The sequence below is a fragment of the Atractosteus spatula genome, chromosome 17, assembly GCF_055471065.1.
Source record: "Atractosteus spatula isolate fAtrSpa1 chromosome 17, fAtrSpa1.hap1, whole genome shotgun sequence".
In the NCBI taxonomy this organism is placed as follows: domain Eukaryota; kingdom Metazoa; phylum Chordata; class Actinopteri; order Semionotiformes; family Lepisosteidae; genus Atractosteus; species Atractosteus spatula.
This window is the reverse complement of record NC_142722.1, coordinates 11,760,934-11,776,820: the sequence shown is the minus strand read 5'-3', so window position 1 is coordinate 11,776,820 and position 15,887 is coordinate 11,760,934. Positions and strand designations below refer to the sequence as shown.

General features: G+C 42.4%; 1 protein-coding gene across 3 annotated transcripts in view; it reads left to right on the top strand.

The window, feature by feature from the left end:
- The window catches only part of LOC148819130 (serine/threonine-protein kinase ULK1-like), a 43,043-nt gene extending 28,647 nt beyond the window's left edge, over nucleotides 1–14,396 (top strand). For all 3 annotated transcript variants that reach the window (XM_088935727.1, XM_088935729.1, XM_088935726.1), the window contains 11 exons: nucleotides 215–289; nucleotides 1,662–1,900; nucleotides 2,502–2,689; nucleotides 3,707–3,822; nucleotides 4,494–4,616; nucleotides 5,914–6,101; nucleotides 7,133–7,308; nucleotides 7,704–7,822; nucleotides 8,340–8,497; nucleotides 8,880–9,015; nucleotides 10,500–14,396. In XM_088935727.1, coding sequence (XP_088791853.1) covers nucleotides 215–289; nucleotides 1,662–1,900; nucleotides 2,502–2,689; nucleotides 3,707–3,822; nucleotides 4,494–4,616; nucleotides 5,914–6,101; nucleotides 7,133–7,308; nucleotides 7,704–7,822; nucleotides 8,340–8,497; nucleotides 8,880–9,015; nucleotides 10,500–10,555 — 1,574 coding nt within the window. In that variant the 3' untranslated portion in view covers nucleotides 10,556–14,396. The remainder of the gene's footprint in view (nucleotides 1–214; nucleotides 290–1,661; nucleotides 1,901–2,501; nucleotides 2,690–3,706; nucleotides 3,823–4,493; nucleotides 4,617–5,913; nucleotides 6,102–7,132; nucleotides 7,309–7,703; nucleotides 7,823–8,339; nucleotides 8,498–8,879; nucleotides 9,016–10,499) is intronic.
- Nucleotides 14,397–15,887: the final 1,491 nt, after the last annotated feature.

Genomic DNA, 15,887 nt, shown 5'->3' with positions numbered 1-15,887 from the left:
AATCGGGTGAGTGGCAACCTGCTTCATCAGAATCGTATTGGCAGGCTTTGTCGTGAGAGAGGCCAGCTTACGCTGAAGAGTATCGATTATAAAACGTTGAATCTCTGGGTATGTTTTACAATCAAATCTTCAGTTTTATTTTTTGGAGGTCAGGACTCTTGGAAGATGCAACGCACGCAATTTTATCTATTTTTTCTCTTCCTCTCTTCCAAAGTGGGCACCATCCCAGAGTTGCCGGGTCAGACTGGTCTTCTGGACACAAATCCTGACAGCGGCATGCGGGGCAGAGGTAAGCACTGGACGTCCCTGAAGACTGTCCATCTTGCAGTCCATCCATTTCACTCCACTCTTGTGAAAACGTCCGCCTCACTACCCAGGCTTTGATTTACATTATTTTTATGCATGAAGAACATATCAATTATTTTATCTTGTCTTTTGTTCCTTTGAAATACTTATAATTAGTCATTCTCTTTGTTGTAAACTAGCCTTGCAGAATTGCCAGGGATTCAATTATCCCTAGTACCTCGTTAATAGGCCCAGATATTCAAGTATATATGTATATAAACTTGGGCATCCTGTGGTAAGAGCCTCACATGCTGCCTTAAAATAGGAAAGAAATTACACCATTTCTTGCATTTATGTGGGTTTATAAAAAGTATTTCAAGAGCAGTGACAGAACTATTCCTTTTTCATTTATTTCCTACAGTATATATGCAGTTAATACTGCAGTGTAGTCATCCTGTGGGTTTGTGCTTATTTTCACTGCCTCATTTTGTTTAGGCTGTTAATGATCTGTCTGATTTGACACCGTGTGCTGATGGAGTTTTCACTTGGCTCAGTCTCTTTTGAGTCATTTGGCTTACTGTTCAGATTCCAGCCCTGTTTGTCTGACTCAGCACTGAACGGCATAGCTCCAGTGACGTTAAGTCTGTGCTTGTGCAGTGCTTCATCCAAGTGTGAACCTGACTATGTTTATGTTACTTATGAGCTGGTATGGTGGCTTTTTTCCCTCTCCTTCATCCAGCACGCCATCCAGCCTCTTTGTCTTCCAGAGAGACCGGTTTTCTTTTTATAAATACCAATAAACAAATGCCAGTTTTCCTCTCCTAGTTTTTATAAGTACAACTGTCGAGAAAAAATTGCGACCCCTCCCCCCCATGTTGGTCCATATACAGATATGGTTAAGACCTAAAACATGATTTGATCTTCATGAAAGCCATATTAAAAGGAATATATAATGAAGGTAGTCTGATTAAATGTACAAACCAAAGATGACAGAAATATTTGGATAATTAACAAAATAGTCCAAATGTACATACTGTACCCTTGTATGAATAAGTACTGTATGTTAAAGCCTAAGAACAGCGGTCACTTCTGTCTGTGTATCAGACAGATACGCAGATGCTTTTTGAATTTTGGCTCATTCCTCCTTGCAGAACTGCTTGAAGTTGGTCACGTTTAAGAAAAGACTGGTTTCGAACAATCACGGGTCTCATGGTAAATTCTAACTTTCAGAATTATATTGGGGCTTCACAAACCTTTTTCCCTTCACGTTCTAAGTGTGAATGCACTTGAAGCAGTTCACCGCGCAGAGGCTGGATATCTCCGCTTGACTCCCCTGTCGCTGTTGAGCGAGCCTCCTCTTGCATGTGTCCCTGCAGGGCCGCCTGTGCCAGGGGCCGCGCCAAGCCACGGCATGGGCTCCCGGCTCCACAGCGCCCCCGGCCTGCTGGAAGGGGCCCACACCTGCAGGCAGAAGATAAAGAAACAGCACTCTGACCCCGTGGTGCCTCAGCAGATGACCCCCATTCAGCCGGCCCGCCCCCTGCGGTCCTCCCCCAAGCTCAGTGAGCTCATGCAGAGGAGCCCCCTGCCCACCATCCTGGGCTCTCCGACCAAGGTGAGGAGCGCGCGCCCCTGCGCTGGGTCCTCCTGTCTGTCGTTTCAAAATGAAGGCTGTGTTACTGCGTCTTGACATAGGCATGGGGGATCTATCAATTAATGGAAAACCAAGGCAGGTTGCACTAAACAATAAGTGTGGAGTTTTCCCATAGACGACAACATCTCTTCTAATCGGCTGTGATATTCAACACTCACTTTATTTTTTATTGATTAATTTTTTTATTTTAAAGAACAGAACAAAACCATTTTACATATAAACCACCACTATTCAGCCTTACTTTTACAAGTGGGTAGCTGCGTCAGCATGCGTAGGCTGCAAAGGAACAATAGGTTTGTTCCATGCTGAAAAAAAGAAGAAAGAGAACACAACGTTTCGGCCGTGGAGCCTTCTTCACACCTGAAGAAGGCTCCACGGCCGAAACGTTGTGTTCTCTTTCTTCTTTATTCAGCATGGAATAAACCTATTACTTGTTCCCTTATTTTTACAATACACTTTCGACTATACAGTACATCACAAGCAAAACTTGTCTATTCCTGTTTGTTCCCCTAGTATTTCACTCAACGCTCACTTTAAGTGCCATGCTTGTCTCCTTATCCAGGCCATACCCCCCTTTGAGTTTCCCAGACCGCCCAGCTCGCAGAACCTGGTCACCTTCCTTGCCCAGGTCGTGACCCCGAGCCGCAACAGAACTGTACCAGACCTGAAAGACCTGGGGCTGTGCCCCGGGCAGCAGTCCAGCGCGGCTACCAGGCCCTCCATTGAGGACAACAAAGGAGACTTTGGCAGGTATGAGCAAAACTTTTTTCATGTTCTTATGTTAACATATGGAGAAAGACGCAAAAGGCAACTGTTCCTATTGGGTTTCATTACAATGAATGGACTTCAAATCTTGAAAACTCACACGATCCTTCAGAAATAGAATTGGATTCCCTTACTTGTTCTCCTTCTGTTTTGTAATGCTAAGGTTGTCATTTGCAAAAAAAAAAATTGACCACACTGTTAGACATTGAGGAAGAGAAGTATAGTGGAAATAACCACTGACTCTACCTTTTGTTTTTGTTCTAAGACACAGTGTTTATGAGCCCTAACTTAGACCTACTTCAGTCTGTTTCCCATTCAAGCGATCATTCAGACTGGTCTGGCTCTGTGTGCTTTCGATTGTTTAGTAAATTTAGATGACCCTTAATAACAGCACAAAAACAAAAACCCACACTGTTCTTCAGCAGATTGTATAGTTATACAACTGTGACGGAGTTCCTTCAGTGCACTGGAGGAGGCCTTCATGCAGGTGCTGTGTTTGCTCAGTACTTTGCTATTTGCTCAGTCACCCCCTTTGACAGCACATTCTGTGTGTTTCCACTTCTCGGTTGTCAGCCCCTGTCACATTGGGTTGAAAACCTCCTGACCTCACCATCCACCACATACTGAACTTACATTACAAATGTCCAAGCCAACAGGCTTTGACAGCTGAGTAGCTTTTGTAACAAGAGCAGTAATTAACTGGAATATGCCGTATGCTTGTACCTCCGGGGGTGGCGGTGGGTGTAGGAGTAAGAGGCCCAGCTGTGGACGTGCAGGATGATTGTGAATTACAGTGCAATTACAGAGTGGCGTGGTTAATAAATCACATCATAACGCACGTGCACAGCAAGCCTGGCTGAGAAGTGACTCTTCCCCCGCCTTCTGCAGATTGAGTGGCGAGAGGGTATGGGTGGGCCATGTCAGCTTGTTTGCTACACTCTATATTGAGCGACTGTAGACATTGTCCTGTTAATAAGATAACCCCTCTGCTTGCACCGGCAGGTCTCTGAGTGCGGGTAGGCTGTCGGACATTCTGCTGAAAGCAGCTTTTGGAGGCCAGCTGCTGGATGGTGGAAGCAGTGAGAGCTTAAACGCAGAGAGACCTATGGATACAACGGGTATTTTTAACTATTCGTCATCTCATTCTTCACTTTCACATCTTTCTTTTTCTAAACGGCAGATCAGCGATTCTCCAGTGCCCTGGGGGGGGGGGGGGGGGTCACTGGAAGTTCAAAATCGCCAGATGATTGCATTTGGAGATTTTAGATCACATTATTTTCCACATTCTTTTATAACATTGTGTTTCTGTGTATAGGTGTTTGGAAGTTTTTTGCTTTAGGGTTAAGTCTGTAACTATAAAAAGTTATAGATAAAGCATGGAGTACTTCGAAACACTGAAAAACTACATTTAAACTGCAGCATAGCAGAAACAGTGCACATTAATTCAGATCATTTACTGCAGTACTGTTAAATGAAAAAGTAAACATTGTAAATACTTTCAGTGAATTGGCCCATGACTGCCAGATAGTGTTGGAAGCTGGATTATTTGTTGCTGAAAAATCTGCGAAGTACTACTTGCGAAGATGAGAAGCGTAAAAAGTAGTTAAAAGCCTGATCCTTTTCAGAATTTTCCACTTTAGAAAGCAGCCCCTTACTTTCCAGGAGTCCAGCCAGTGAAGCACTGTGTTAACCTGTCTGATCTAAATGTAGGGAATGTAGGAAATGTAGAAGCAGGCTTATCGGTGGAACTGGGGGGTTCGCGGGAATAACTGTTTTTTTGTGCCTTCAGCGCCCCCTGGTGGTGGAGTGATAGCTGGGGGCTCAGGCAGTCCAGCACAGGTGGTCTTCACTGTGGGTTCCCCTCCCAGTGGTAGCACCCCTCCACAGACCACCCGGACGAGGATGTTCTCAGGTACATGACTGCATTTTCATCAGCAAGACCGCTTTAATGCCCATTGAGATAAGTGTGCAAGCTAATGCAGGTCTAGAATGTTGACAGACAGTGGAATGAGACTGCACTGAGCTGCCTGGTTTTATTTGAAAAGTATTAGTTTGACATGATTTGTGCTGTTGGATCTGTGAGGATGAGGGGACATTTCTTATATTTATGGTGAATATCCGCGCGGAATTGGATTCCTTTACGTAATGAAAGATACACTTCAGAAATAAAGAGCCATTTTCCCCGTCTTGTTGATTTGATTGCTCATAGCTCACTGATGCTGGTAAAATGATCATGTTTGAAGTTAGTGATGAGCTACGATGTTCTGTGTTCACCTCCATTTAAACAGTTGGGAATATATTGATTTAATAGCATGCAAGCTAATCTTTTTTTGTTCTGGACTGTAATGAGGCAGAGCTCACTGATGTAGAAAAGTCTCTTAAGATCTGGGATTTCGAAATGTTTATACCATGCAGTCTGCTGTATACACTCGGGGGTAGGACATGGTGCATGACAGCACATAATTTGTGGGGTCAACAGTAAAGCATTTAGTTGCAATGCAGGCTGTACGTGGTTTTCAGTTGTTTCCTGGAATTCTTCATTTTTTAGACGGTACTTGTTCTGTTTAAGATCTTGAGTTGTGTTCGAAATGTTGTGACACTGCTTCAGTGTGAAGAAAATACTACTGTAAAAATACATACTCATTTGTCTAATATAGATGGCATCCCATCTATTTTAGGAAGTTTGTGTTCCAGTATGCCTGTTGTATGCTCGTGACACCATGAACCATAATGCAGAAGGAAGTAGTAAAAGGGACTCAAGTTAATCTGCTTAAATGTCACTTACAAATATTCAGGAATCTAGCATACACTGAAAATATTAAGTCATCAGAATCAGAATTGCTTTTATTCCTCAGTACGTGTCAGGTACGGGAATTTGCCTTGGTACATTTGGAACCAGTTCAACACAAAACCCACACAGGTGCAAAAGGAGCATTAACATTACTGACATAGTTACATTGGGCAATATACAAAAGATGGGGGGTCACAACACAGTCACAATATGTGCTCGCGGTACTGAACATGTAGACATTACAGTATATATCGGACACATGCACATTGACATTTGAAAAATAACAGACACATGATTAGGGACCAAACAACCGTGGCTGCCCTAGTCGGCGCCATCTTTAAATAATGCTAAAGCCATGAGAAGTTTTCTTAGCACTCAGTGTTTGGCACGGTTTCCTTTTATTCTTTTTCTCCTACAGTGGGCTCATCTAGCTCTATAAGCTCAGGTGGCTCGTTCAGCAGTCGACAAGCCCTGACAGGCATGTGTGTGGACGGCTGTGAGGGACCTTCCTTCCTGCGGTTTGGGTACAGTGACCCCATAGCCGCACAGCTAGAAGGAGCCGTGACCTTCGAGGCTCCTGAGCTACCTGAGGAGACCCTGATGGAGGTGAGCAGGGTGATCTTTTATAATCTAATACTGATTTTAAAACAATACTGAAAACATTTTTAAAATTACTTCAAGGCACTTGTTGAGTAACATTTGTCCTTTGTGGATTTCTGCCTGGACAGGGGTAAAACAAGCGCAGAGAATAGGTTTACAGGTGATACAAGACGAGAATCAAAAAAGGTCAGGAGCGCTCACCAAAAAATGTAACGATAGACAAATCTATCATGGCTCATGCCTTCAAACGGCCAAGAAGAAAATATTACTCCAGGAATTGGGCTCGGGAAGAGATCATATTAAGCTGAAGGGAGAAAGGACTGTTGCTTTGACTGTTAAAAGCAGTCTCTCTTTCCCCTGCTAGGGTGAGTCAGCCTTGCTGCTCAGTTTTGAGAACCCCAACCAAGAGGCATTAAGCTGCTGCCAATAATTAACTTCAGCAAAGTGTTCCCTTTTCTCCAAACCAGGAATACATCTGTTATATTTCCTGATTCAAGCTGGCATACATTTTAGCTGATGATCACGGTTTATTTAGATCATTGGATATGTCTGCTTTTTAGTTCAAAATCAGGTGATGCAGTATCATCCAGAAATAGACCTTGAGGTTCTCTTCTCATAATGCACCACCCCAGTACCCCCCGAGCCTCATGACAACGGCTGCTGTACTGGCAATTAAAATTACTGAGAACTGTAATAACGATTACAAAGGAGAGTAGGTCATTAACAGTTTAAACTAGTAACGGTTTAACAGTTGAACTAACAGTTGAAATTAACAGTTGGACTAATAAAAAGAAGAAAAGGGTTAAGTTTTGCAGTTGCACTGTATCAAGAATAAGATAAAACAAACAATCAAGCCGTTTATGAGAGTGAGTTGTTCGCATTTATCATTCAAATTGTTTGGTTTTATCAATTTTATCTAGAGCATGTCCTAGAGGCAGGCGTGCTAGCTTAGGCCTTAGACTGCTGGTTTGTGAGAAGAAATCCCTATATTCAGAGATCTGTAATCCCTGGGTGCTCTTTCTGTTTGTTCATTGCAGCAGGAACACACCGAGACTCTGCGCAGCCTGCGGTTTATGCTGGCTTTCATTTACTGTGTGATGGAGATCGCGAGCGCCAAGGGCAGCACGTTTGAGAGCTCCTCCGACTCCTCCTCCTTCCGGCAGCAGGAGAGCATGGTGGCCGACCAGATAAGCCTCCTCAGCAGGGAGTGGAGGTGAGGGGCAGAAAAACAGGTGGTACCTATCCTTCTCACATAGACTACACATCAGCCATCATCAACAGAGTTTCCACATGGAGTGGTGGTCCTGAGCAGTCAAAGCATCTTAACAAAAATAGATGCATTTACTGACTTTCCCAAAGCATCCTGTAGCCCACAAATGAGGGGCTCCAGTTATGAAGGGTTAATATCCAGTTTCAGTTATCTCTCAGCAAACATAGCATGATAGAAATGAATGAGTTTAGCACAAAATTAGCTTAATCAAGCAGTTGAAACCTGTGAACTGGAGGACTGGAAAGGTCCATGCATTCTCCACTCCATGAAGTTGCGACCCAGTGTGTTGCTAAATGAAGACACCGGTATTCTGTTTGAACCCCGATGTCTTGCTGCAGCTACGCGGAGCAGCTGGTGCTGTACATGAAGACTGCAGAGCTGCTGTCGTCTGCCTTGCAGTCTGCCATGGAGAGAATCGGACAGGGGAAGCTGTGTCCCTCCACAACTGTCAAGCAAGGTCAGGAGGCATTGTGGTCCTCAATCAAGCTGTTCGCACAGCAAAAGATTGAGTAAAAAACGGGTTGAAACTCAGTTTGATTTCAGAAAAACTAACCATTCCTTCGGAAATAAGTCCTTTGACCTGAAACTGGTGAATTTTCTTCACAATTCAGTTTAGGCCCACACTTTGCCCTTCAGAGGTTTAAGCCCTAAGACACATTAAGTATAAGCACATTTGAACGATGGGAGATATTATTGAATAAAATTACAGTGTTAGAAGTCCTTTACATGCCTGCCCTTTACATAAGGGAGATACAGGCTTCTGATATGTCTTTTTCCTCTTGAAATTCATGTTATTCTTTTGTTCAAGTAGAATGAGCTGGTACATATGATCTCATTTTGAGCACCGGATGATTTTTATATTGAAGCCTCTTTTTGGTATCCCAGGTCACAGCTATAGAGTTGCTTGCCTACCTGACGTCCCTCATTTCCCAGACACTGTGTCCTAACTGCACTGTCCCTGCTCTTTCCCTCAGTGGTGAAGAAGATGAACGAGCTGTATAAAACTAGCGTGATGTCCTGTCGTCACTTGAACACCCGATTGCAGCGCTTCTTCTACGACAAGCAGAGGCTGATGGACCGCATCAACAGCATCACGGCTGAGAAGCTGGTCTACAGTCACACCGTCCAAATGGTACAAGTCTGCTTCTACCTTGTTTATGGGTTGTAGAGCTATCCTAGCATTGATTAGCGGTTTGTTGCCTTGTAGCACGGTGTAGATATTGCCAAACAGAATGCTAGCACTAGAAGTCCTCTTTTACATGAGTGCGAAGCTGGTGCGTATAGATCCTGAATTGATTTAGTACTGGGATCAAGCGCTGGCTGAATTATGTGGAAGTCATTGGACACCTGGATGAAGAGGGAGAGAGATGTGGAAAAGAAAAACAGCACCACCAAGAGCTGTAGTTCGCTAGCTGTGTTTCCTGTGGTTTCTGGCTTGTGTGTCACAGTGGGGATGTGAGGTGATCGGATGAGTGCGGACCAGGTAGGTGACAGTGTTGGTGTTGTTGACGCAGGTCCAGACAGCAGCGCTGGACGAAATGTTCCACCATGGAGAGGCGTCCATCCAGAGGTACCACAAGGCTCTTCTGTTGATGGAGGGACTCTCCCTCCTCATCACTGACCAGGCAGACATAGAAAACATCAGCAAATGTGAGTAGGAGAGTTCTCTCACCGCCACCTTCTGTTCCAGCTGCAGGATTTGGATTCAAGTTATTGACTGTAATTCTGCTGCTTCATTTATTTGTTCTGAACAAAACACGTCAGATATTCCTTATATACATTTCTATACATGCATTCTATGGTTCTAAATATACATTTTTTTATGGTTATGAGTTCTGAACATACAGTACATTACAGCATTGGCAGATGTTTGCTTTCCTGTAGTTCTGAGGGGGTTGAATTTTTTTTTTAAGAATCTGATTTCGATGACCTCATCATGAGGTCAGCGAGCTTTATCTTCTTCGGCTCTGGAGAATGGAGCCCCTTCTTTTGTCCTGAATGGATTTCAGTGAACTCTGAAAGGTGCCCAAGTTAAACTCTCTCATCGGGCTGAGGAGTACAAAGTGTTCTTGAATCCTCTAATCTGATGAGAGAAGCCACTGACTTTGAATGGCTTAGCTTTTGGCAGGTAGTCATTATACGCAGCATGGCTGTTGTTTGTTCCCCAGCATAGTGTCTGCATTCTGTTCGCGAAAGCACATTTGCTTGAGTGAGCCCAGTAGTAGAAGCCATATAGTATATAATATGTTTTACATTTACAAATGTAGTGTAACTTCAAAGCAATTACACCATGTGCTGTCTTATGTGCTGAAAGCAGTATCGATCCTTGTGGTTGGCAGGCCTTGCCTCTGTGGGTTCGTTAACACTGAACAGCAGTCACCCAAGACTCATCAGGAACAAAAAAAGGAAAATACTTTTTGATCCTTTTTAAGAACCAAGCACAGAGTAATTCTGTGCACAGCCTGGAGGAGAGAGCTCTGATCCTCAAAGTCCCCAGGGTTCTTTATGATACTTCGGCGATCCCGTGCTAATTTCAGTAGCAGTGGTCCAACATCAAGACCTTTGACTCTTTAGATATCCAAAGCAGTGAATACAGGATGTAAGTAGCCATCAGTGACATGAACTACATCAACTTTTCTGGATTACTTGGTGTATATATTTCTCTCTGTTCATCAATCCAAACCTTTTATGAATGTCCAGATAACCTGTCCATTACAGCACAGAAAGCAGGCCTGGATGATCTTTGCTTTTTCACGATGATTCAAATTTGAAGATATTGATTGCATTAAGTGAGCCCATGTTAAGACTGGTGAAGTATTTTGGAGCTGTTAGCAATATATTTCATTTTGGAGGGTAACATTGGAGTGACCAGACCATATTGTGTCATGCTGGCTGAAGTCTACAGAGTGTAGTGGTTTTCACTCCTGTAAATTAATGTGTAAACCGTTGTAGTTGTCATTTTTCAAAGTTGTGATTATCTTCAAAGTATAAGACATTACAAGGGCTGTGTTTGAGCATGGTGATTTAAGAAATTCAGCAAAGGAGTAGTCATCCATTAAGGCTTATTTCTAATATGTTTTTTCCCCACAGTTGACTTTTCCCTTACTAATAATGAGTGTTCTGTTTCTCTGCAGGTAAGACATGTATCGAAAGAAGGCTTTCCGCATTGCATTCAGGACTTTGTGCTTGATGCCCTCTGGCTTCCTGAAGTGGTGACCACACTAGAGTTTTCAGCACCCAGCTGTGAGCACCCTGAAACAGCGCCTCCTCTCTCGATCTCTCTCCATTTGTTTGCTCTCTCTTAATCTTCGCCTCTTCCTCAGACTCTGTGAGGTGTATCCAATCCTGTGCCGCAGGTGAAGAGCAGAAACAGTCTGACCTCTTTTCTTTGGAGAGCGCGTTGTCCCCATTAAAGCCTGCGTGCGCTGTGGTGAGGGGAGAGTGCCTGAGACAAATGAGAGGAGACTGGGTCTGCACCACAGCCCTTAATTGAGGCAACTCAGATGGCTTTCTGCTTTCATGTCTGTAGGAAGGACCATGAAGACTGAGATACTCATGTTTCTTTTACTCTGTCTCACTGTAACAAAAGGCTACTGGCTAAATGTGTGACAGTATAAATAATACTGTGTACATCTCTGAAGTGTCGCCTTTTAAAATGTTCTGTTTTGACAGTTAAAAACAGACATGAAAACAGAACTAGGTGTGTGGTGGGTTTCAGCCAAAGCACGCGTAAGCCTGAAGCTTTACTGTTAAGGTCTCAGAGGGAAGGAGGTCGGTGTGTATTCAAACCCAGAGCGTACTGTGGCGTGAAGCAAACTGAAGTCGGACTTAGACAGAGGCAAAAATTATTATACACAGTATGATGTCAAAAAAGCAATTCATAAGACAAGTGAGCCGCCATGCTCTGTCCAGTAGTGTCTGACAGACTGTGTGACTTTGGTTTGTCTTCACCTTATATTCTCAATCAAAAGCTGCCTTGAAGCACTTTCCTCACACTCTTTATTTTCTCCACTCTGCTGTTAAGAGAACAACTAATTCCACTTTCTGTTTTGAAATGTAACACGTTTGTCATTTTTTCCCCTTCTCTCTGGGCTCCTTCCTCTTGTGTGCCCTTATGTTGTGAGTTGGATTAAGAAAAGCCTTACCTCCTAACATCATAACATGAGGAATTAAAAATATCACAGAGGAGTATTTATTGAATTATGTTCCTCCAAAAGTGATGTAATCAAGGCCTTTCCTTTACTGCTAAATATGGGCATTCGTTAGCTTATTTGTTTCAGAAGAGCAGCACGTTTTTATTTTTTAATCACAGGAAATTAGAAATCATTTAATTATAGGATACAGTTAGTCTGATGCTATATCAAGTAATTAGCTTTTTAGACCTGCTGTCTTGCTGAAAAATCATGTGAATTGCCATCTTCCCAGACATGGAAATACAAATACCGGATTTCAATTTCTGTCCTATATTTTCACAATGTTCTGCTGTTTTTCTAAATTAGTTTACAACAGGCAGTAGCAGCAAAGTGATGCAAATGTCGTTAACTAGAAACTGCAGCACATGTAGCATCAGGATATGTATAACCAAAATTCAGAAAAGAGGAAATGTGGCAACTGTCTTGGGAAAAAAAAACGTATGTGAGCTAGTGAGGGCTTCTGATTTCTGGCAGTGCAATGTGAATATTATTCTGGTAGTTTTCAAGAAGGTCAATGTGCAGTTCAACAGCAGATTAACTTTTTTAATAATCGCGTTCAGACAATGTAGTATTCCTTGGTTTAGTGCTGTGGCTCATTGGCATGCTGTAGTCGCTGGCTGAACATTTCTTTTTCACATCACAGCTGTTGTCTCTGTTTCTCATCTCTTGAGGAATGAGTTCAACAGAATAAATGGTATATTAGTGAACTGCTAAAAAGATACCAAATGAGAGAGGCTATTTAACATGTTGCAGTTTTTTACATTTAAATCCCAGATGAAACACTAAGCTAGTTTACTAATAGAAGAGCACTTTAATGTTTTTTCATTGTAGCCCAAAATAAATGCACCACAGAGCACAAATTGGATATATGCAGTTTATCTGTATTCCCCCCAAAATTTACAATAATTACCTTTTTCTGTTCCTTTGTGGGTCACCTCAAAAGTAATTTATTTTCTCACCAGCAGAATAACCTTCAGTACATTATTGCTTGAGTGTAGAGCCGCAGTTGAGTCCTTGAGGTGTCCAGCAAACAACATACTGTCCATTGCAGTCATTGAGTAGGTTGAAATCTCTCCATATTGTCAGACACAATGTCTTTCAAGCAACCTTAAGAAATGTGATAATCATTTAAATAATCTGCAGGTTTACTGCTTCCGTTGTTGTGAGGTAAGGGAATCAGTTCTAGACTTGCACAGGATTGAAGAAATCCAAGATGAGTGCTTTATATGAGACTAGATTGAAACCAAAGTCTGTACATCCCTTCTGGCCCATGTACTGCAGAAAGAAAGAGAGGGCAGGCTTGTGGGTTATGCCTCAGAATGGGTGGCAGACAGCGAGCATTTAGCACGTCCTGCTTTCTTGTTATCCTCAGAGGACTACAAAAAGTATCTTATTTCTCCCCTCCCGCTATGCATAATCGAGATCCACAAGGGTCTCCTAAAAGCCAACACATTTCTGTGCCTGGGGTAGTGTGATGATGCTGGGTGGCATTCTGCCTGTTACTGCATGTGGTGCCATACCAGCAGACTAGGAACTCACGACTAGTGCATTGAGTGGTAGATCGTGCTCCTCAATTTTGTTGCACTACTAGTAAATGAATCAGTACTGTATGTTGATCACCTAGCAGTATGTACAGACCTAAAACATCTATGTCCCGTTTGTTTAGAGCAAAATGTGTTTTAGAATATTTTTTCTCTCACCATTCATACAGATGGTGTGTGTGTGTGTGGTGTTTATAAGCGTGTGCAATTCTTTTTTTGTCATTGTTTCTGTTTGTTATATTTTTAAGGAGCTGTTTGTTGTCCATATTTGGGACAGATAAGCTATAGTGCTTTCGAAAGCATTCAATGAAACTAAATTTCTACACTGCAAAAAAAAATGTAGTTTTTACAATGTCATTTGTATTTTATTAAGTGTATCAAGTTTTGGGGGTGTATTTTGTTTTGTTTTTTCTTTTTTGTCATGAAACAGAGCAGCCAAATTGGGGTGAATGATTGTGCAGAATTGTGGTTTTGCATGTAAAAAGCTTGAATGTTCAGAGAAATGGCTGTTGTGATTTACAAAGTGGTAGTTATAAAACTGGTGGAGTGTGTGTGTGAGAGAGAGCTGGGCAAATGTATTCCTCAACAACAAAAAGAATGATGAAGAAACTTATGTTTGAGGTTTTGCGAGTTTGGAAGAGTCAGCTGAATTTGTTTGACACGTGCCACGTTGCTGTGTTCAAAGAGAACAACAGTGGCAGAAGAGACAGCCGTTTGAAAATCAAGCTTCCTGTGCTTGATGCAAGTGTTTAATGTTCCAGTTAATGGCACTTTGTCACCTTTACCAGCATCAGCTGAAGGTATCCAGCCACTGTGGCTGTGAGAAATGAATGTAAAAGGAATGCTCGCATCAAGATGAACACCTCCTGTAAGCAGTTTACAGTTCACCAAACCAATGTATGTTTTTCGTAGTACTTGAAAGATTTGCTACTGTGCTTACAAATATATATAAATATATATACACAAAACAATTCTTTTGCCATCATTTAATCATATATTTTATCTTAACCTTACCATATAGCTTGTAAATAATTTATGTAAATTAGTATTTATTGCTTTATAGATATAAGGAATGCTTTAAAAAAAAACTTTTACATGTACTGCATCTGAAATATTTTGTTGCAAGGTTGGTGTAGCATCTTTTAATAAAATCCTATAAATATAATTTGCAATGTTGTATGTGTTACGCATCTTTGAAGACGAAGCTTGACATTTTTTAAAAAATTTTGTCCGTGTGCTGTACTTTTTGTTTTCTTTGCTTTGAATTGTGCAACACAAATAAAGAGGTGAAAAATAAGTTTTGGAAGGTGATTTTGTTACTGTTAGCATATGAATTCTACAATGAGGCCAGATGTGTGGATGTTTTCGGAAAGTTATCAAGTTGGTACTACAAAGCAAACGACATTCTCCATCCAAACTGTAATCAAAACCAAATATCTCTGTAATCAAGCACTATGTTTTATAAAATAATTCCTATACAGCAGGCTTTTACAGTTGATTGCTAGCTTTCAATCACCTGTAGTGGTGAAGCAAACTATGTGCAAGTGTCCTAGATGCTCAGTTCACAAACTGTTTACATTACAGCTTGGCTGCTGCACGGTCCCGTTATTTTTTCCCATCATGTACACCCATGACCTGCTTCCATAAGGAATGAGCGAGTGGAGTTGTTCCATTGAGAGCGAGACTTTACAGTAGTGGGTTCTTGGATCTCTCTGTGGTCAGTCTGCCTTCTGCCAAGCCAGTGAACCTTGCGGTTCAAGATGGCTTATGCAGCCCATCTTGGCAGAGTTGAGTCACCGTGAGATAATGGCGAAGACTTGTTACACCATGCAGCTTGAATACCAGGCAACCTTGATCCAAATCCCGCCTGCTCTGATGGGATTTTGTTAAAGGTGCAGATAAACTGCTCGACATTGCACGTCCTAGGCTATGCTACGTCGAAACCCGATTGTGAGTGGGTTTTCCCCAGGTGGCAGCAAATAACAGAACTCCTTCAGAGGTGGGGTTTGGAATTAGTCAGGCTTAGTCAGAAAAATAGTGACTAAGACTGTCCAGGTGCCGGAGGACTTCAGTGTGTACAAAGATAAATGACCACACAGACTCGTTTGTACAACTCATGAAGTGTACAAAACGGACAGTATACTGTAAATGCACAATATTAGGTGGCTCTGGGACACACACTAAGGATATTTTGAAACAAAAGAGCTCTGGAATTTATCAATGAAAACTCCGTCTTGCCGGAGTCCGTTCTCTCCCATGCACTATGGTTTGGTTTTTGTTTGCATGGTATCCCAGACGGACGTGTCTTCTCAGTGCCTGGTTGTTAAACTGCATCTTCCTTGCCATCGGCGCACTGAGCTTTTGCAGCACAAGGCAGAAAGACGTCCCTCTGAGGAGGCTTATAGTCTCTCTGCTGGCCTGCCTAGCAGTTGACACGCGTGACCTCGCAGAGCAGGGCTGAGTTGCGCCTGAACAGCGGCACGGAAACCTAACATCTGTGAAATCCCCAAAAAGCAGGAGGCAGATCATTGCATTCCAAAGGTCTCCCCCTTGCCCGTGTCTGGCAGCTCCACCTGATCAGCTTCAAAGCGCAGATGTTCTTACAAATAAGAATTAGAGCAAGTCCAGCTCAATTTGCCATCTGTCTGATGAAAGTTCGTGCACCGAGATGATCTGTTTCCATTCAGTTTCATGAGTTACAGATCAGTAGAAACTACTTGGTTTCTGATCAATAGAAACTTGGTTTCTCTGTTAAACTAATGCATTGTGTTTCTGAGCGTTATAAGCA